The sequence below is a fragment of the Equus quagga genome, chromosome 12 (assembly GCF_021613505.1).
Source record: "Equus quagga isolate Etosha38 chromosome 12, UCLA_HA_Equagga_1.0, whole genome shotgun sequence".
Lineage (NCBI taxonomy): Eukaryota > Metazoa > Chordata > Mammalia > Perissodactyla > Equidae > Equus > Equus quagga.
In genome coordinates, this window is record NC_060278.1 from 15692462 (window position 1) to 15715482 (window position 23021).

The 23021-nt window shown below is 38.5% G+C and overlaps 1 protein-coding gene across 3 annotated transcripts in view; it reads left to right on the plus strand.

Moving 5' to 3' along the window:
• The window catches only part of NSUN6 (NOP2/Sun RNA methyltransferase 6), a 68844-nt gene that overhangs the window by 19031 nt on the left and 26792 nt on the right, over positions 1-23021 (plus strand). For all 3 annotated transcript variants that reach the window (XM_046679154.1, XM_046679155.1, XM_046679156.1), the window contains exon 6: positions 4631-4712. In XM_046679154.1, the coding sequence (XP_046535110.1) occupies positions 4631-4712 (82 nt within the window). The remainder of the gene's footprint in view (positions 1-4630; positions 4713-23021) is intronic.

Sequence of the window (23021 nt, forward strand, 5' to 3'; positions counted from 1 at the left end):
TTTCTTATTTTGCTTAGTATTTTCAGCCTGTTTGAGTTCTGTAGACAGCACCATTACTCCAAAGTTGAAAACTGATATAGACATGCTGAAAGCTGTGAATTTCTCCATCTGGAACTGTACTGCATCCCTGGTTCCTGGAACAGTTTTCGTGTTGAAAAATGATAATTTGGGTTTATGGTTCATATTAATTATCCTGAAGAATCAGATTATTGGATTCCCTAGTTCTGGATAGCAGTACTTTCCAAATGGCCAAGAACAAAGATGTTATTCTCCTTAGAAGCCTTTCTGAATATGAAGATAAAGCATATTTCTGCTGTGTTTATCTTTGGGTCTGTGATAGGGAATTGATTTTTTTTTATGAGGAAGATTGGCCCTGAGCTAACATCTGTTCCCAATCTTCTTTTTCTTTTATTTTATTCCCAAAGCCCCAGTACATACTTGTATATCCTAGTTGTAAGTCGTTCTAGTTCTTCTATGTGGGATGCCACCACAGCATGGCTTGATGAGTGGTTTGTAGGGTTCACACTGGCAAACCCCGGGCCACTGAAGCGGAGTGTGTGAACTTAACCACTCAGCCATGGGCCGGCATTGGGAATTGATATTTTGACTGCCTCCTTTAGTTCGTTATTCATGGTACACTCTTCATCCTCTTATTTGATGTGGTAGTTCCAGTAACTGTGCCAACAGACTTTTCTGAGTAATGTTTTCCTGGTTGGTGGGAGTAAGAGGCAGCCATCTTTCAGAAAACTGCTGATTTTTGAACTCAGTTTTTAAACTCAACATTCAGTTATGCTTTTATGATTTCTTTCTCTGCCTGTGTGAGAAAAAGCACACTTACATAGCAAAGGAATGGTACATGTACACCTTGTTTCTTATTTATATTCTTTTAAAATTTTAGAGCAGACTCTTCTGTTGGTATGTTATTCAGGTAGTAAATTTGCACCCTTTGGTGTCGTGAATTCCAGCTGAGTTGAATCATGCATGGACTCATAGAGGTAGATTAAGTTACTAACAGTGTTTATCCTGTGAGATTTTGTACTTTGTATTATTATATGGCTATTTATATTACAAAAATAGTTTTACAAGAAACATGTAATACTGTTACCCCACAAAGAGGGGGTTCTCTGCCAGTGTGTATAAAAAAACCTGATTATTACGGCATCGACTTTTGAGAAAAGAAAAGGCTTTATTGTGAGGTCGACCAGCAAGGAAACAGGAGGCGACATTCTTAAATCTGTCTCCCTGATCCAGAGCCTGGGGCAGAATTTATGGGATGAAGGGCAGACTGGTCTGAAGTGTGGAGATAGATGATTGGAGCTAAGGAGAAGTGAGTAGTTGATGATCTGCACAAGTGTATTCAAGCTTCATGGCTCTTCGTAGGACGCACGTTCACAAAATGGTGGCATTAGCATGATCCGAGAGTGGAGTTTTCTGCCCCCTGATGTCAGAAGAGTCACCGATGGGTCGTCTGCCCAGGCCCAGTTGATGGGGGCTGGGGTAGGAGAGGAGGAACTATTCCTCTCCCCTCTGGGTCCCTCTGGCTGGTGTAAGAGTTAAACTGACGTGAGACAGAGTAACAGGAGGAAATCAAACAAAGTTTCATAACCTGTACATGGGAGAAACGCAGGCAATCTGAGTAACTCGCCAAAATGGCAGAAGCCACTACCTTAAATACCATCTTCAGCTAAGGACAAAGGAGGATGTTGGGGGCAGTGGTTTGAGACTTCAAAGGGGAGGAAGGCAATTTACATGGAGCTAGAAACGCAAATGTTTGATAAACAAATGTTGACCATGCCTTGCAAAGACCATGAGACATGGAGCGGACTTTGATTATAAAGCCCTTGTTAATGTTAGGTTCCTCCCTATCACACCTAGTTTATATTATACTGTAGTTATCTTAGGGTATTAGTTCCTGCCTGAACAACAGGCCTTCTATCTGAAATTCTTTTAGGCGGTTAGGGGAAAGGTCAAAGTTTGTTTCAGAGTCTTTTGTTCTTAAAAATAATCAAGCCAAAGAGACACATTTTGGAGTGGCCAGTTCTGATACCCCACAGCGGTCTCAACCGGCCTGAACTAGACAAGGAGCCAACTGTCAGTTCCTGAAAAACAACTCTTAATTACTCTGTTGATAAGAGAGGATCAGTTTCAATTGGTCCCAGTGGGGCCATGGTTACAGTAGCGTACCTGAACAATAATTGGCTTAAATTATTCTTTGTCACATTGTTTTAAGTTAAATACTGTCCAGATGGACACACTTGTGCTGGTGGGCATGGTGGGAAGGATAGTCAGAGGGGCACCAGAACTTGCAGCACTAGGTGGGAACTGGCTTAGGAGGCAGGTATATAAATGTTAGTTTCAGTATTTTTCAGAGAACTAGAATTCTCCAAGTCAGGATTCCAGAAATCAGAAAGTCATTTAAATTATGACAGAGTGATCAGGTCGTGGAATTCAAGGCGTTCAGTGATGGCTCTAGACTCTGGATGGGGGGTGAGGTGTTGATCAAGGTAAGAACACCAGTTGTCTGAACAAATGACTGACTTTTGAATGTGAGGCAGTGACGTTTCAGAAGTTTTCTTTGTGTATTTCCTGCTCAGGGGCAGGAACTCTTTGCCTAGGAAGTGGTTTGATTTGATCCTGCCTGGACAAAGGAGCCAGTCTTAACTCTGATCAAAAGTGTAGATTCAGAGATATCACGTGGTTAACAAATGAGTGAGGCTGAAAGGGATGGGAAGAAAAAAGGAGTGAACATTTATCGTATGCTGAAGGATGTTAGAGCTGAGGGAAGTTCACAGTCGTACCCGCTGCGGTGGCAGGCCACAGATGCTATAGAAATTATTTCACTCTAAAAGGCAGCATAAGCTTACCCTGCTGTGGCATAATAAGAAAGAAAGAATTTGATCTTTGTCCTGGGTTCCTGGCACTCAGTTCCTAAAACTTGGAGCTTGGAATCCCCGGAGTGGTGTGTCTTTTGTATGCTCCTGAGATGACTGGGGGCCCCTAGATAGCTTCTAGTTGGGGTCTGGTTGCCAGAGGAACCAACTTCGTGATTAGAGGTTTGGAACTTTCAGCCCCATCCCCAGACTTCTGGGGAGAGGTGAGGGGTTGGACTTTGAGTTTATCACCAATGACCAAGATTTAATCAATCATGCCTGTGTAATGAAACCTCCGTTAAAAACCCCTAGACAATGTTGGAGAGCTTGTGGGTTCGTGAACACCTCTGGGTGCTGGGAGTGTGGTGCACTGGAGGAGGGCGTGCAAGCTCGGTGCCCTTCTCCCATTCCTTGTCCTGTGCCTCTTTTCCATTTGGCTGCTCCTGAGTCATCCTTCATAATAAACTGGTAACAGTATGTAAAGTGTTTTCCTGAGTTCTGTAAGTTGTTCTAGCAAATTATCAAACCTGAAGAGGGAGTTATCAGAATCCCCAAATTTATAGCCAGTCGGTCAGAAGTACAGGTGGCAACCGGGGATGAGCAGCTGGCATCTGGAGTGGAGCCAGTCCACTGTTACACTGAGCCCTTGAACCTGTGTCGTCTAAGGAGAACTCTGGGTAGTGTCAGAATTGAATTGGTGGACATTCAGTTGGTGTCTGGAGAGTTGGAGAATTGGTTGATGTGAGGAAAAACCCCAGACATTCGGTGTCAGAGTGTTGTGAGTAACATTAGCCCGCCTGCCTACCTCAAACAGGGTACAAACCGTCTGTGTAGATGCTTCTCTGCCAAGATCGGTTCATAAGCTATGAACTTGTCTAGCGTACTGTATCTGAGGACTCCTTGTTCTTCCTCCTCAGCCTCTCTTCTTTGCTTGTACCCTTCCAGCTGGTTTAAATCCTGATTCTTATCCTTGCCTTTATGATTAGACTGCTGTTTTCTCTGTGTTCCTCTAATCTCCAGAACACTGTTGATTTCTCCTTTTTTCCTGCTCCCTCTGGTGTGGCCTGATACACCAGGCTGTCTCTTACAGTATTTGAGTGCTTTCTCTCCCCTTTGACAGCCTCTCTCAGATTTCAGTGTTTATTTTTGTGAATCACTGTCCACCTGGGTCCTGGCCCTTGCTGCTCCGATCAGTTCCACTGCCACTCATAAAAAGGGACAAAGGTGGAAAAGGTCATCTTGAGGATTCTGTCGGTACTGGGCGATTATTCTCTAAAAAGATGAGAGGAGAGCAGTGTGGCATGTTTGTCATTGCTTAGCATCAGCATGATTCTTAAGTATATTTTTATTTTTCCCGTAAGTACCTAGCTTAGTGCCTTGCAGACTGGATTGTTTGTTGAATTGAAAGGCTAGTAACGATGATCATAAATCTATTACCAGAAAGACGAGGATGAATCAATAAAGACTCAGATGTCCTTTGCTTGTTAAGTTTGTTCAAATCTTTTAACAAACTCATTTGTGCCTAAATGAAAAATTTATGTAACTTTATTCTTTTTAGTTCTCCTGTTGGCCTCCTACGGCAGGTAAAAATTCAGAAGCAATTCACAGGAACGTTCTGCGTATTTTGGTGTATAGTAAAAAAGGTTTTAAAAAGGCAGAGCATCTTATATTTGACCTGTTACTTGGGTATGTTCCTAGAAATGTGGTTTGTGTGGATGATGTAATTTATACTGACTAATGTTAGATTTCCTGCTTTTCAGAGGTGTAGGCATAAGAATGACAGAACCAGTATATCTCAGCCCTTCATTTGACAAGGTCCTGCCCAGCTACATATTTTTACAGGTAAGTATTTGTAAAAGTACACTGTTTAGTGACATTGGAACATACTTCAGTGAATTATTTGAAATCTAAGGACTTTATATTGACTTGCAACACTGTGTAAATTTCAGGTGTACATTATTGTATGTCAGTTTCTGTATAGAATACATTGTGTTCACCACCAATAGTCTAGTTTCCATCTGTCACCCTACATATATGCCCCTTTACCCCTTTTGCCCTCCTCACACCCCCTTCCCCTCTGGTAATCACTAATTAAAGATTTTTTTTTCACTTCTGTTAACATAATTTTTTGTCATCTGTTTAAATATTTTCTGATCTACCTTTGTTTACAGTTTGAAAAAAGTTTGTGAACACTTTTCTTTTTCTCAGTTGGTTTTTAACTACTTTTTCTATCCTCCTTTGCCCAAGGGTGCTTTACTATAAAGCTTCTTCTAATTATTCCTTTCCATCTCAGAATATTAATCCCTAAATAATGCATGCTTTTGCTATGCGTGTAAGTATTCTATTTGTAACTTTGAGTAAGGTTCAAATGGTTTACTACTAACAGATTTTATAAGGTGGTTATCAATTGCTGTGATATAATGAGTAATTTGTTTTGCCTTGTCTAGTTTATTAAGTACTTTCATGTACGTTAACTCATTTGATTTGTTACAATCTGCCGGTTAGGTATTATTATTATTATTATTGTTATTGTTCCCAACGTAAGATGAAGATACTGAAGATCAGATCTGTTAGGTTCTTGAACAAAGTCATACCAGCAGTGACGAGGAGTGTCTGAACTGGAAGCTAAGTGCAGATGCCGTTTGCTTTCTCCGTATTTAGCCAAAAGAAATTTTATAAATCCACAGATTATTTCTGGTGTGAATAAATAGAAAATCAGATTTATGTTTCTCATCATCTAATAAAACCTAATATTTAATCATACAGATTCTTCTTCAGTATCTATGCCAGCCTTTTTTTTTTTAAATTTGACGTTGTGCTAGATGCTTAAAATATATGTTCACAAGCTTGCACTGGCATATAACTTAAGAAAACTGATACTGTTTCCTGAATAATGTTTAGTAACGGGTTAACTTGTGCAGATGAGGTAGTGCATAGGGTGGCTGGCTAAACAAGTTATACCTTGAAGAAATATTTAGTAAGCACAAGAGTTTGACAACTAGTAGCTTTTGTCCATTCTGTGTAATTGCTGAAGTTACTTTACAGAATACGTGGAATTATGTACTTTTTGTTGGGAAAATCCCTGGGGCAATTTGTGTTCTCTTTTTTGCTTCCTCTTGCCTTGCCTTCTCTGGACAATCATCATCCCCAAATCCGTTCTCTTTGTTGCTTCCAACAGCTAACACGGAAGCTTTGCATTGTGGGGTTTTTTTAAGGAGAGGGTTGTAAGAGGCTAGTGATAACTGAATATTTTTCATTTTAGCACCTGAAGTTACACAAGGATATACTTTATAAAGTTAATGGGAGTGTTGTATGCAATCATTAAAATGGCAACTGTGCAATATACCATTTGTTTTTTCAAACGAAAGGAAACTTTAGAATTGCTTAAACAATCCACAGAATTATAAAATAATCTTAGATGCCATTCACAATTGAAAAAATTGTCAGGGGTTTAACACTTAAATAAACAACTGCTCCCAGTTATATTCTAGGTTAACTGGAATCAAAAATGGTGCCTAGAGCTTGAGTTTCTCATTGCATGGTTTCTTGTAAATAAAGGATTTAGGAGCCAGATGAGGTTGGACGGTCTAGGGAGCTTTAAACACTGCTGCCTCGGCCCTACCACCTGAATTCGTTTTTGTTGGTCTGGCTGGGGTGGGGGCTGGGTTGGGATGGTTAAATCACCCCAGGTGATTCTAACATGCAGTACGGTTGAGAATCACTGTAGCATAGCAGTGGTGCACATCTAGCTGCATGTTAGAATCACCTGGGGAGAATTTTAAAACCCTGATAAATAGGCCCTATTGCCAGAAATTTTGACTTAACTATTCTAGATGAGTACTGGACATTTTTTTTTAGATGATTATTAAAGGAGATTTCTGTTTGAACTGATGTTAGTATTTGGTAACATAACAGAATGTATCATCAGAGATTCAATTGAAGCAGGAAAAGCACAAAAAAGAAGACCTATTTGAAAAGCAAGTTATAATTTATCAGCATCTTCTCTTCCTTTACCTATTTTTTTTCCTCTATTCAAATTCTTTGCCCACTTTAGTTTTTTTTTTTAGATACTTTTTGGTGAGGAAGTTTGGCACTGTCACATCTGTTGCCAGTCTTCCTCTTGTTTTGTTTTTTCCCCAAAGCCCCAGCACATAATTGTATATCCTATTTGTAAGTCCTTCTAGTTCTTCTGTGTGAGATGCTGCCACAGCCTGGCTTGATGAGCAGTGTGTAGGTCTGCGCCCAGGATCTGAACCAGTGAACCCCTGGCCGCCAAAGTGTGGAGTGTTGGAGTGCGCGAACTTAAACACCCAGCCACAGGCCAGCCCCTTTTGCCTATTTCTTTAAAAGTTTTTTACCTTTTGACCCCCTTCACACTCATTTCTCCCACCCCTAAACCCCCATCTCTGACAACCACCAGTCTGTTTTCTGTATCTATGAGCTTATTTTTTTCTTACATTCCAGATATAAGAGAGATCATACAGTATTTCTCTTTCTGTCTGACTTATTTCACTTAGCATAATGCCCTCAAGTTCCATCCATGTTGTCACAAATGGCAAGATTTCATTCTTTTTTATGGCTGAATAGTATTCCATATATATAAAATTACAATTTCTTTATCCATTCGTCTCTTGGTGGACACTTAGGTTGTTTCCATATCTTGGCTATTGTAAATAGTGCTGCAGTGAACATAGGTGTGTATGTATCTTTTAGAGTTACTGTTTTTGTTTTCAGATAAATACCCAGAAGTGAAATTGCTGGATTATATGCTAGTTCTATTTTTAATTTTTTGAGGAAACTCCATACTGTTTTCCATAGTCTGCACCAATTTACATTCCCACCAACAATACACAGGGTTCCCTTTTCTCCGTATCCTTGCCAACACTTGTTATTTCTTCTCTTTTTGGTAATGGCCATTCTAATGGGTGTGAGGTGATATCTTATTGTGGTTTTGATTTGCATTTCCCTGATGATTGATGATATTGAGCATCTTTTCATGTACCTGTTGGCTATCTATGTCTTCTTTGGAGAAATGTCTCTTCAGGTCCTCTGTCCGTATTATAATCGGATTGTGTTTTTTTTGCTACTGAGCTATATGAGTTCTTTTATATTTTGGATATTAGCCCCTTATCAGATTTGTGATTTGCAGATATTTTCTCCCATTTAGTAGGTTGCCTTTTCATTTTGTTGATGGTTTCCTTTGCTGTGCAGAAACTTTTTAGTTTGATGTAGTCCCATTTGTTTATTTTTGCTTTTGATGCTTTTACTTTTGGTGTCAAATTCAAAAAACATCACAAAGACCTATGTCAAGTAGCTTACTGCCTATGTTTTCTTCTAGGGGTTTTATGGTTTCAGGTCTTATGTTCAAGTCTTTAATCCATTTTAAGTTGATTTTTGTCTATGGAGTAAGATAGTGGTCCAATTTCATTATTTTGCATGTGGTTGTCCAGTTTTCCCAGCACCATTTATTGAAAAGACTGCCCTTTTCCCGTTGCGTATTCTTGGCTCCTTTGTCGTAAAGTAGTTGACCATATATGTGTGGGTTTATATCTGGGTTGTCTCTTCTGTTCCGTTGATGTCTCTGTCTGTTTTTATGCCAATACCATACTGTTGTAGTTACTATAGCTTTGTAATAGAGCTTGAAATCAGGGAGTGTGATGTGTCCAGCTTTATTCTTCTTTCTCAAGATTGCTTTAGCTATTTGGGGTCTTCTATGGTTCCATACAAATTTTACGATTGTTTGTTCTATTTCTCTGAAAAATACTCTTGGAATTTTGTTTGGAATTGCATTGAATCTGTAGATTGCTTTGGATAGTTTGGAGATTCTAACAAAATGAACTCTTCCAATCCATGAGCATGGAATATCTTTCCATTTATTTGTATTTTCTTCAGTTTCTCTCTTTAATGTCCTGTATTTTTCAGTATACAGGTCTTTCACTTCCTTGGTTAAATTTCTTTCTAGGTATTTTATTCTTTTTGGTGCAATTGTAAATGGAATTGTTTCTTCTTTTTTTTTTCCCAATAGTTTGTTATTAGTGTATAGAAATACAGATTTTGGTGTTAATTTTTGTGTCTTGGAACATTACTGTATTTGTTTATTAGTTCTAGCAGTTTTTGATGGCATCTTTAGGGTTTTCTATATATAAATAATGTGATGTCATAGGCAAATAGTGACAGTTTTACTTCTTCCTTTCCAATTTTGGTGGCTTTTAGTTCTTTTTCTTGCCTACTTGTTTGAGTAGGATTTCTAATACTATGTTGAATAAAAGTGGTGAGAATGGGCATCCTGTTGTTCCTGATCTTAGAGGAAAAGCTTTTGTCTTTTCACCACTGAGTATGATGTTAGCTGTGGGATTGTCATTTATGGCCTTTATTATGTTGAGAGATGTTCCCTCTATACTTGCTTTGTTGAGAGTTTTTATCATAAATGGATGTTCAGTTTTTTCAGAGGCTTTTTCTGCATCTATTGAGATGGTCATATGATTTTTATCCTTCATTTTGTTAATGTCGTATATCACATTGATTGATTTGTGGATGTTGAACCATCCTTGCATCCCTGAAGTAAATTCTGCTTAATCGTGGTGTATGATCCTTTTAACGTATTGTTGAATTTGGATTGCGAATATTTTGTTGGGGATTTTTGCATCCATGTTCATGAGGGATATTTTCCTGTAATTTTCTTTTCATGTGGTGTCCTTGTCTGGTTTTGGTATCAGGGTAATGGTGGCCATGTAAAATGAGTTTGGAAGTGTTTCTTCCTCTTCTATTTCTGTAATAGTTTGAGAAGGATTGGTATTAATTCTTCCTTGAATGTTTGGTAGAATTTACTAGTGAAGCTGTCTGGTCCTGGGCTCTTATTTGTTGGGAGGTTTTTGATACGAACTCCTTAATGGTAATTGGTCTGTATATATTTTCTATTTCTTCGTGATTATGTCTTGGAAGCTTGTATGTTTGTAGGAATTTACCCATTTCTTCTAGGTTGTCTAGTTTGTTGGCATGTAATTGTTCACAATAGTCTGTTATGATCCTTTGTATTTCTGTTGTATCAGTTGGAATGTCTCCTCTTTCATTTCTGATTTTATTTGAGTCCTCTCTCTTTTTATCTTGGTGAATCTGGGTAAAGGTTTGTCAGTTTTGTTTATCTTTTCTAAGAACGAGCTCTTGGTTTCATTGAACTTTTCTGTTGTCTTTTTTTGTCTCTATTTCATTTATTTCTGCTCTGATCTTTATTATTTCCTCCACTCTACAAATTTTGTGCTCTGTTTTTCTTTTTCTAGTTCCTTGAGGTGTACGTTTAGGTTGTTTATTTGAGATTTTTTTCTTATTTCTCGAGGTAGGCATTTATTGCTATGAACTTCCATCTTAGAACTGATTTTGCTGCATCCCATGAGTTTTGGTTTGTTGTGTTTCTATTTTCATATGTCTCAAGATATTTTTTCTTTTGATTTCTTTGTTAACTCATTGGTTATTCAGTAGCATGTTGTTTAATCTCCATATGTTTATAAATTTTTCAGTTTTCTTCGTATAATTGATTTTTAGTTTCATACCATTGTGGTCAGAAAAGATGCTTGATGTGATTTCAGTCTTCTTAAATTTGTTAAGTCTTGTTTTGCGACTTAACATATGATCTATCCTGGAGAATGTTCATGTGAACTTGAGAAGAATGTGTATTCTGCTGCTTTTGGATGAAATGTTGTGTGTATATATGTTAAGTCTCTCTGGTCAAAGATTATTTTGTTCGCCAGAATTCTCGTATACTTTTTAGAGAAAATTAGGAAAATGTCAAGTCAATAAAAATTCACTCCTTTTTTTGAACATGTTTTTGCTTAGTGTCTGTTTTGTTTAAAATGCAGCATTGCCCAGTTAAAGGCCAAGATGGTGCTGGATACAAGGTTTCTTTTCTTAAAGCCTTAGCGTCCCTAATCAGGGAACTTGTGTCTATACTGGACCAAAACAACGTAGCGAATGCAGTTGAATGCAGTTGAAAACTTTGGATTCCTGTGTGGCTGGGTTCAGACATCCTTATTCACTCTCTTCTGCTATTGGTTGGCTGCATTTTTTGTGTAGTTGTTGCCTCCCACTCCTGAGTAACAACTTTACATTGCCCTTCTTCTCTTTGCTTATCTGTTCTACTTCACCCACTTAGCTGTCCCAGTTCTTAGCTGGTTTTCTCTAAATTATACTGGTTCTGTTTTTCTTAAAGTACACAAATTAAAAAAAAAAAGTGTGGTGTTGTAGAGTCATAGCAACAGGGACCGGGCACATCATTCCTTGAAGGACCTCAGTCCATGAAATGCAGCTCAGAAACATCCAGAACCTCTAACAAAGAATGTTTTTACATATTGCCATCAAGTTTATGCTCAGAACTTTTATTCCATGGCCAGGATAGGAATGAAAGAATTAAGAGGAACCAATAGTGGTATTCTTTCCAAACTGCTTTGTATTTAAACTATTATAAAAATGTCTATTTTATACTTATTTAGAAAATTATACACTTTGAAGAATTTTCAAAGAAGCATTCTAAACAAATACAAGAAAAGCATTTACAGAATACAGGCTGACAAAACACAGGGAGACACATTATATTTTGCTTTAATTCTGTAATCTTCACTTCGTTTTAGCTAAGTCCACACAGTTCTAGTGATCAAAAGTTATGCAAGTTTGTGTGTGTTTATTTGGTTATTGTTTATTTCACACTGAGTGCTTTATTTTTCTTAAACAGCAAACACGCAGCAGAGTATCTCCAGGAACACTGGGAATAAATTAATGCAGAGAGTGGTGGGTAGCAAGTTCTGAACATGAGATCCTGTCAGATTGTTCACTCTCTAGAAACTTTACCACCTTTGTTGCTACCCTTACTTCAGTGTTGTAAGACTTTCCAAAGTAAAGCTTTGTCACTGACTGGCCCTGTGCTTGAGAGGGCAGAACAGGGTTCTGAGGAGTAGACACTGAAGGAAGGCAGAAATCAGCTTAATGGATGAAGAATTTTCTGATAATTTCAGATGCTGTTACTGGGTTGCATTTTTAGATGCCAAGTTATCATTTGAACGTCTACAATTATTAAAAGATAAACTGAGGCATATTAAAATTTTCAGGAGTTTATTTGAGCAAACATCCATTCTAATCAGGCAGCACCAAACCAGAAGTGGTTAGGAGCGCCATGCACCAGGAGCTGGGGGAAAGGGTTTTATAGAGCAGACCTGGAAACAAAGCAAGGAAATTACTTGATTGGCTACAGCTTGAGCGGTTGCCATATTTGGAAAGCGTAGTTGGCTGGTTGTGATTGATTGTTCTTAAATTTTGTTTTCTGGGATACTATGTATTTATAGGAATTGACTCTGGCTTAGGTTCCGGTTTGCTTATGAAGGCTACCACAGCATTAGAGCCACCTGGGTCTAAAAGCCTCCTTGTTTAATTGCTTTGACAGTTGTAATTACTGCAGAGGCATTTCAAACATCTGCTCAAGAATCTTCAGTCAAGTCAGGATATTTCCAACTTTCCTATGGCCTTTGTGAGTCAAAGTTGCAGAGAAAGTAGCTGGCTGTTGGGAGTGGTTGTAAGAAGTATCAACTTTGATTTACTTGGGCATATTTGTGGCAGTAAAAAGATATGACTTAGCTTGGTAAACAGACTTATATTTTCAAATATTATTAGATGGTAATAATTAATAATTCCCTTAATATATTGAGTACTTATTACATAGAAGCTACTATGCTTAAATATATCTCATTTCGTCCCCAGAAAAACCCTATGGTCATGTGTCTATACTTGAGGATCCAGGATTCAAACCTAGGTCTGATTTGACTACGAGAGCATGTGGTCTCTCGTAGCCACTGTACTGCCATCAAGAAAGACCACAGCCTTTTTTGTAACACTTTCATTTATTTCTACTCATTCTCTAAGTTTTCACAATTGCTTTTGCATGTCGTAATATCCTATGGAAATATTTTAAAGTTACGTATTGCATAACTTCTCATAAAGTTTCATGTTTATAGTTCTTGAAATAATTTAAATTCACTCTTCTTTGATTATAGCTTTTTCCTTTTATATTTCCCAGTTGAAATTGTTACAGAAAATATACCCAAGTTAGTTTTCGTTTTAAAAAAATTAACTGCAAAATTAGAAAATTTAGAAAATCAGTAAAGCAAAGATACATCATCTATAATTCCACTGTCTAGATAACATTTTAGAGATTATACACATGCTTTTTTAAAAAACAGAAATATTATCATATTTAACATACAATTTAATAATGAGTTTATTTCATCTAAAAAGCTGTTGTCTTTCAGTGTCATTTTTAATGGCTATACAGATCTGTATCCACTGAATAGATAATGTGGATTATTTAACCAATTAGATAACTTCTCAGTTCCCCAGAAAGCAGGAGCTGAGGCAAAGAGTTTCTAAGGGAGTGCGATTCCAGAGAAGAGAAGTGAGGGACGAAAGTAAAGCAAAGGAGAAAATGAAACACTGTGAGGACCCGTTGTTGACTTGGCTGCCACTAGGTATGATTGTTTGCTTAATCCTTCTCTGCTATTCTTCAGACACCACGTAAACCCTGTCTCAGGACAGTCTGTTAGGGGAGGGTGCTACTTAGCATCTTCACTTACCCACTGGTCAAAGGTGTGTCCCCTTGGGTGTGACTCCCCTGTGCTTCCGTGCAGTTAAGCATGAGCAGGGTCCTGCATCAGAACACGTCCCCATCTCAGGGAAGACCTGGAGTGGGGAGTGAAGTGAACATGAGGCGAGGTGGAGAAAGAGCCCATACGGAGGGAGCGCCACAGGGATGGGTGGAACCAGAGGCAGGTGAGGCTGACAGCATCTCAAGGGTGCATAAGAGGTGTCTACACTATGATTAGGCAATTGTTTTACTATTTAAAAGACATATTACTCAGTTTGGGCTAGTAAAACAAAGTACCACAAACTTGGTAGCTTATAAACAACAGAAGTTTATTTCTCATGGTACTGGAAGCTGGAAGTCCAAGATAAGGGTGTCAGCATGATAGGGTTCTGGAGAGGGCCCTTCTCTGACAGCAGACTGCTGTCTTCTCATGTGCTGGAAAGAGGGCAAGACAGCTCTCTAGGGTCCCTTTTATAAGGTCACTAATCCCACTCATGAGGGCTCCACTCTCACGACCTTATTACCTCCGAAAGGCCCTACTTTCTAATATCCTCACACTGGGGCGGTTAGGATTTTTACATGTGAATTTAAGTGGGATACATTCAGTCAATTTCATACGTCTAAAGCATTTCATTCTTATTTCCTTTGATAAATTCTTAAATCAAAAGGCATTTATATCTGGGGCCAGCCCCATGGCCAAGTGGCTAAGTTTGCGCATTCTGCTTTGGTGGCCCAGGGTTTCGTGGTTTGGATCCTGGGTGGGGGCCTAGCACCACTCATCAGGCTGTGCTGAGGTGGCATCCCACATAGCACAACTAGAAGGATCTACAACTAGAATATACAGCTGTGTACTGGGGGGCTTTGGGGAGAAGAAGAAGAAAAAAAGAAGATTGGCAGGGCTGGACCCATGGCACAGTGGTTAAGTTGGTATGTTCCACTTCGGTGGCCTGGGGTTCACCACTTTGGGTCCTGGGTGTGGACCTACGCACCTTTTGTCCAGCCATGCTGTGGCAGGCATCCCACATATAAAGTAGAGGAAGATGGGCATGGATGTTAGCTCAGGGCCAGTCTTCCTCAGCAAAAAAAGAGGAGGATTGGGTGCAGATGTTAGCTCAGGGCTAATCTTCCTCAAAAAAAAAAGATTGGCAACAGATGTTAGCTCAGGTGCCAATCTTTAAAAAAGCAAAAATGTTTATTTCAAAGATTTGGTATATATTACCAAATTTCCCTCTCAAAAGATGTGTTAATTCTCCTGCCCATCAACTGGGGATAAAATTATCTGTTTTCTCCTAGCCCTGACTATAGATCCTAGCTCTGGGAGACAAGATGATAGACTGGAAATATAACAGTTCTGAATTCTGTTTTCTGCAGTTGGACTAGTTACACTTGATAGAATTACCTCAGGAACCAAAGAATTTTCTCTTTAATTCATCAAGTATATTTATTGGGTTCGTCTATGTGCAGGGTTCCCTCTTTATGGGAACACAGAACCTGACAAGAGAGATGTAGTTTTTCCTCTGTAAGTTGACGCTCTGGCAGGAGACAAACACTGAAGTAATAACACTGTCATTGTACCCGTGCTAAGTTTTACAAAGGAGGTGCATTATATGCGATGGTACTTTCCATAGTTAGCGCTTAAACTGAAGGACTTGCCTTATTCTCGAGGGTCACGGAGAACCAGTATTTTAATAACCAGGTTCGTAACCAAAAAAGAAAAAAATCACACATCTCTAATATTTCAAAAACAAATTAAAAAAGGGAATTGCGATCCTCAAATAATTTGAATAATTTTTAAAAAATCAAGTATATACAGACTTATCCAAGTTAGTGTTGGCCCCTCCAAGAAAGTATCCTTGGAAAAAATGTATATTTATTCCAGGGTTTCTTCTACTCTCTCAAAATTATTTAAAATTCATTTTTGAAAGTGTAACAAAATCAAAAGTGTAATATTTTGAATGCCCTTAATATTGATAACTCATTTTCCTTGAAGACAAGTTAGTTTTTCTGAAACAGCCCAGAGTCATTCAAAGCCATGTTTAGTGGAGAATGGTCAACCTGGGAGGTAAACTTCTTAAATTAAAACCCTTGCCTGACTCTAAAAGTAATGCCCTGTCTTCCCTGTCTACTTCATGCACTGCCTCAGAGGACAGTCATGACAATCCGTCAACACCTTTGGAGAGAAAGTCAGTCCTCACCACGGGTCCCCAAAGGTTTCTTAATTTTTTATGGTTCCCATAAGCCACCTTCTTGGAATTTTTATTAAGAACTCCAGGTATGCTTGCAGAAATTTCTCAGCATGGATCTGTCAAGAGATGGGATCATAGGCTCTGTCATTTTTTTGTATTTACTCTTGGCAGAAAAAATCAGGGAAAGGGTTTCAGAAGTATCTGTTTATCTGTGTATCTATTTATAATATATATCCTACAAAATCAAATCTTTCTCCTTTAAAAGGAATTGCTAAATATTAACCACAGTTTTAAGCACCCAAGTACTCATAGGTTTATAGGATATTTTTTCTCTCCAATATGTAGAATTTGGGAGAAATAGTGAGAAAGATATTATCTACTATTTACTTTTTTTCCATTGCATATCTTGCTCGTTTTATTTAAAGTCAGGTACATGCTAGGTTTCCCATAATTGTTTAGACTGATAAGTAATTTGTAGTCCATCCACGGAGAGAAAAGCCTTAAAGAGAGTTTTTTGCTAAATGACTCTTGATGGTTGGGCCCAGCATGAGCTCCAGGATAGCTATTGATAATCCTAGAGGGAACTTTTAATCTGGACTTTTCTGCAGACAGCAAAAGAATTAAGGAAAATGAAACCCCCATTATAGAATGAAAAATGTGTCCAACATACCTTCTTGCAACATAAACTTAATTATACGTAAGTAAATTATAAATGGTATATAGCCAAGTTTTATATTAATTGCCACTTATTGCTTCTATGGTTGAGTGGCTCAGAAATCCTTCATCCTGATCCAATATTGCTTCCTTTTCTTACGGGTCTGGGCTCAGCTGGTATGTTTCTCCCAGGATGGTAGCTTTTGTCTGTCTATGAGGTCACTTATTGCTAATGGCAGACTGTTTGCAGTTGCCTGAAGTTCAATATAAATATACACTTTATCAAATTTATACAACAAAGGTGTTTCTTTCTAGTGTTCTCTCTCTAAAAAACAAGAAGACCTGATATCAGTTACAGTCATGTGTCACATAATGATGGGGATACGTTCTGAGAAGTGAGTTGTTTGGCAATTTCATTGTTTTAGGAACATCGTACTTAGACAAATTTAGATGGTATAGACTACTACACACCTAGGCTGTACGGTACTAATGTATGGAACGACCGTCATATATATGGTCCATCATTGACTAAAACATTGTTATGTGGCGCCTGATTGTACTCAGAAACTGAGAACATCTTTTCTTTCTATTGTGTGCCCCTTTAGCTTTCTGCCTCCTGCTCTGTGTTCTTCCCATGCTCCATGGTGTGCCTCAAGTTTAGAAGTAGCCAGATTTGTACCCATACTCCGCTCCTCTTGGTGGAAAGAGAAGCTTCCCAGCTCCGTCATGCATGGATACAAACATGAGGATCCCCTCACCATAGCTGGGGTCCCCACTAGCATCCTCTGTAACAGCATAGGGAAATTTACTGCTTGTACATTTCATTCTCATTATCAAGTAGCTGCACAAACATGCCACATATTTTTCACTGTATACATTTTAAATATCTTTAACAAGTTCTAGAGAACATCACAATTGGAAACTGCCCTAAAGGAAAATTAAAATTGCAAAATCCATAAGAATTCTGAGCTGTGGTAAATCAAAGTCAGGGCTCTGCCCAGTGATTGTGTGGGAAGGTGGAACAGGATGCAGTCATTGTGTTACTGAGAAGGCCTGGGTGAGTCCAACCTTGGCCATGAACCAGCTGTGTGACCCAGTGCATGGAAACCTTTCCAAGTTGTGAATCTGAAGTGAGCTGAAACATACAAAACTCTCAGCACAGTGCCTGGCACACGGACACTCAAAAAAATGGTACCTGTCAAAATATGAAGTGTCAGAGGATGTTTCCTCACCAGCCTTGAGTTCTGATACTCTAGTACTAGTGGATAAAGAATGAATTTGCTTATTTGCGGGGTGCGGGGGAAGGAATGAGGGCAAGTATCAGTAAGATGCCTCTTGATCCAGAGATCGGTTAGTACAGCCATTCTGATAGAAAGTTGTACATGGCTGAGCATGCACCCCAGCATTTTGTAGGCACCACCAGGCTAATGAAGCCAACATTGAGTTTGATCCTTCAGAAGGCAAGCTGGTTGCCTTCATGGCTACAGGCTCATCTACCCAGGCCTCCTGGGACTATGAGCTCTTACTAAGAGGCACGGATTAGGAAAACAGTTGGTGAGCCGGCATCCTCACCTTCCTGCAGCCTAACAATTCACACTGATGGTCTAATGGCCCCTTAGTTCACGAGCCTGACTAAGCACCTGGACTGCTGCCAGAAAGTGACTCCAGAACTGGAGTCCACAGTCCTGAAAGGCACCCTGCCTCTGTCCCTCGCTTCCTTGAATGTGAGACAGCAGGTCTGCAGGTGCCCTTCACTTCTAATGTGTGATGATCCTGTGAGCTGTGGCAGTGGTCAGATCTGCAGTGTTCCCCAATCCACCGGGAAAGCTCCTTGCTACCAAAAAGTCTCGTTATGTATTTTTAAATGGCCCATTTTCTATGTGAGAAATTTCAGTGAAATACCTTGAAAAGTAATATTTCATCATCTTGACAGTTAGAATTAAAAGAGCCCTTAGTGATCAAATCCAACTCTCTCATTTTATTTTATTTATTTATTATTATTATTTTTTTATTGAGTTATTGATAGGTTACAATCTTGTGAAATTTCAATTGTACATGAATGTTTGTCAGTCATGTTGTAGGTGCACCACTTCACCCTTTGTGCCCACCCCCCACCCCACCTTTCCCCTGGTATCCACTAAACTGTTCTTGGTCCATAGTTTTAAATTCCTCATATGAGTGGATTCATACACAGATTATCTTTCTCTCGCTGGCTTATTTCACTTAACATAATTCTCTCAAGTTCCATCCATGTTATTGCAAATGGAATGATTTTGTTCTGTTTTGCAGCTGAGTAGTATTCCATTGTATATATGTACCACATCTTCTTTATCCATTCGTCTGTTGATGGGCACTTAGGTTGCTTCCACGTCTTGGCTATTGTAAACAGTGCTGCAATAAACATTGGGGTGCACAGGACTTTTGGGATTGCTGACTTCAGGCTCTTTGGATAAATACCCAGTAGTCGGATGGCTGGATCGTATGGTAGTTCTACTTTTAATTTTTTGAGGAATCTCCATACTGTTTTCCATAGTGGCTGCACCAGTTTGCATTCCCACCAGCAGTGTATGAGGGTTCCTTTTTCTCCGCAACCTCTCCAACATTTGTTGCTATTAGTTTTAGATATTTTTGTCATTCTAATGGGTGTAAGGTGATATCTTAGTGTAGTTTTGATTTGCATTTCCCTGATGATCAGCGATGATGAGCATCTTTTCATGTGCCTATTGGCCATCCGTATATCTTCTTTGGAGAAATGTCTGTTCATGTCTCCAGCCCATTATTTGATTGGGTTGTTTGATGTTTTGTGGTTGAGTTGCGAGAGTTCTTTATATATTAAGGATATTAAGCCTTTGTCAGATATATGACTTGCAAATATTTTTTCCCAGTTAGTGGGTTGTTTTTTTGTTTCAATCCTGTTTTCATTTGCCTTGAAGAAGCTCTTTAATCTGATGAAGTCCCATTTGTTTATTCTTTCTATTGTTTCCCTTCTCTGAGAAGGCATGGTGTCCGAAAAGATCCTTTTAATACTCATGTCAAAGAGTGTACTGCCTACGTTTTCTTCCAGAAAGAAGCCTTATGGTTTCAGGTCTCACCTTTAGGTCTTTAATCCATTTTGAGTTTATTTTGGTGAATGGCGAAAAAGAATGGTCAATTTTCATTCTTTTACATGTGGCTTTCCAGTTTTCCCAGCACCATTTGTTGAAAAGACTTTCTTTTCTCCATTGTATGCCCTCAGCTCCTTTGTCAAAGATAAGCTGTCCATAGATGTGTGGTTTTATTTCTGGGCTTTCAATTTTGTTCCATTGATCTGTGCACCTGTTTTTGTACCAGTACCATGCTGTTTTGATTACTGTAGCTTTGTAGTATGTTTTGAAGTCAGGGATTGTGATGCCTCCCGTTTTGTTCTTTTTTCTCAGGATTGCTTTAGCAATTCGGGGTCTTTTGTTGCCCCATATGAATTTTAGGATTCTTTGTTCTAATTCTGTAAAGAATGTCATTGGGATTCTGATTGGGATGGCGTTGAATCTGTAGATTGCTTTAGGTAGAATGGACATTTTAACTATGTTTATTCTTCCAATCCATGTACATGGAATGTCTTTCCATCTCCTTATGTTGTCATCCAATTCTCTCAGAAAGGCCTTGTAATTTTCATTATATAGGTCCTTCACTTCCTTAGTTAAATTTACCCCAAGGTATTTTATTCTTTTTGTGGCGATTGTGAATGGTATTGTTTTCTTGAGTTCTTTTTCTGTTGGTTCATTACTGGAGTATAGAAATGCTACTGATTTATGCAAATTTATTTTATACCCTGCAACTTTGCTGTAGTTGTTGATTACTTCTAACAGTTTTCCAATGGATTCTTTGGGGTTTTCTATATATAAGATCATGTCGTCTGCAAACAGCGAGAGTTTCACTTCTTCCCTCCCTATTTGGATTCCTTTTATTCCTTTTTCTTGCCTGATTGTTCTGGCCAGGACCTCCAGTACTATGTTAAATAAGAGTGGTGATAGAGGGCATCCTTGTCTTGTTTCTGTTTTCAGGGGGATGGGGTTCAGTTTTTGCCCATTGAGTATGATGTTGGCTATGGGTTTGTCGTATATGGCCCTTATTATGTTGAGGTAGTTTCCTTCTATGCCCATTTTGTTCAGAGTTTTTATCATAAATGGCTGTTGGATCTTGTCAAATGCCTTCTCTGCATCTATTGAGATGATCCTGTGGTTTTTATTCCTCAGTTTGTTGATGTGGTGTATCACGTTGATTGATTTGCGGATGTTGAACCATCCCTGTGTCCCTGGTATGAATCCCACCTGATCCTGATGTATGATTCTTTTGATGAATTGCTGAATTCTGGTTGCCAAAATTTTGTTTAGAATTTTTGCATCTATGTTCATCAGTGATATTGGCCTGTAGTTCTCTTTTTTCATGGTGTCCTTGTCAGGTTTTGGTATCAGCGTGATGTTGGCCTCATAGAATGTGTTAGGAAGTGTTCCATCTTCCCTAATTTTTTGGAATAGCTTGAAAAGGATGGGTATTAAATCCTCTCTGAAAGTTTGGTAGAATTCCCCAGGAAAGCCATCTGGTCCTGGGGTTTTATTCTTTGGGATGTTTTTGATTGCTGTTTCAATCTCTTTCCTTGTGATTGGTCTGTTCAAATTGTCTTCCTCTTCTTGAGTGAGCTTTGGGAGACTGTAGGAGTCCAAGAATTTATCCATTTCCTCTAGGTTATCCATTCTGTTGGCATATAGTTTTTTGTAGTATTCTCTTATAATCTGTTGTATTTCTGCAGAGTCTGTTGTTATTTCTCCTCGCTCATTTCTGATTTTGTTTATTTGAGCTTTCTCCCTTTTTTTCTTTGTAAGTCTGGCTAGTGGTTTATCAATTTTATTTATCTTCTCAAAAAACCAGCTCTTTGTCTCATTGATCCTTTCTATAGCCTTTTTCATTTCAATAGTATTTATTTCTGCTCTGATTTTTATTATATCTCTCCTTCTGCTGACTTTGGGCTTCATTTGTTCTTTTTTCTCTAGTTCAGTTAGGTGTGCTTTAAGGTTGCTTATTTGGGGTTTTTCTTGTTTGTTAAGATGTGCCTGTATTGCGATGAATTCTCCTCTTAATAGAGCTTTTGCTGTATCCCATATGAGTTGGTATGGCATGCTATCATTTTCATTTGTTTCCAGGTATTTTTTTATTTCTTCTTTAATTTCTTCAATGATCCATTGCTTGTTCAGTAGTGTGTTGTTTAGTCTCCACATCTTTGTGCCTTTCTCAACTTTTTTCTTGTAATTAATTTCTAGCCTTATAGCACTATGATCTGAGAAGATGCTTGTTATTATTTCAATTTTTTTAAATTTGTAGAGGCTTGCCTTGTTTCCCAACATATGGTCTATCCTAGAGAATGTTCCATGTGCACTTGAGAAGAATGTGTATTCAGCTCCTTCAGGGTGGAGTGATCTATATATGTCTATTAAGTCCAATTGTTTTAGTTGTTCATTCAGCTCCACTATTTCCTTGTTGATTTTCTGTCTGGATGATCTGTCCATTGATGTGAGTGGGGTGTTGGGGTCCCCTACTATTATTGTGTTGTTTTTAACATCTTCCTTTAGGTCTGTTAATAGTTGTTTTATGAATCTTGGTGCTCCTGTGTTGGGTGCATAGATATTTATAAGCATTATTTCTTCTTGATGAAGTGTCCCTTTGATCATTATATATTGTCCCTCTGTGTCTCTCTTTACCTGTCTTATTTTGAAATCCACTTGGTCTGATATGAGAATTGCAACACCTGCCTTTTTTTCCTTGCTATTTGCTTGAAGTATTGTCCTCCACCCCTTCACCCTGAGTCTGTGTTTGTCCTTGGGGCTGAGGTGTGTTTCCTGGAGGCAACAAATTGTTGGATCTTGTTCTTTAATCCATTTTGCCACTCTGTGTCTTTTTATTGGAGAGTTCAATCCATTCACATTGAGAGTGATTATTCATGCATGTGGACTTAATGCTGTCAATCTGTCACTCATTATCTTCTTTTCCTGTGTGCTTTAGACTATCCATTTAATACTGCAATTTCTTATGCTGGGTTTCTTAGATTTTTCCTTATTTATGATTTGTGACTCTGTTCTGTACTTTATTTTAGTGTCTACCTTGAAGTTTGTATTTAGAATCTCGTGTATATTATAATCTATTCTCTGGTGGTCTCTTACTTACTCAACCAATACTGATTTAGACCCTTTGCTCATCCCCTCCTAAATAATTATTTTCATTTTTTATTCCAACTCGTCTTATTAATTTGTAGTTAGAGTGCTAAGATCGTCCTTGCTTTGGTAGTTTCCTTACTTTTACCCTAATGCTATAGTTGCATATTTGCTATCCTGTTCTGGTTCTATCCATCGGTCTCCCTAGTCTGTGGCTTGTGTCCCCTTTCTCCCTTTTTTCTTTTTTTCAAGTATGAGAGCCTTCTTGAGGATTTCTTGTAATGGAGGGCTTTTAGTTACAAATTCCCTTAACTTTTGTTTGTCTGGAAAAGATTTAATTTCTCCCTCATATCTGAAGGAAATTCTTGCTGGATAGAGTATTCTTGGCTGAAGGTTTTTATCCTTTAAAGCTTTGAATATATCACTCCATTCTCTCCTAGCTTGTAGGGTTTCTGTAGAGAAATCCGCTGACAGTCTGATAGGGGCTCCTTTATAGGTTATTCTCTTT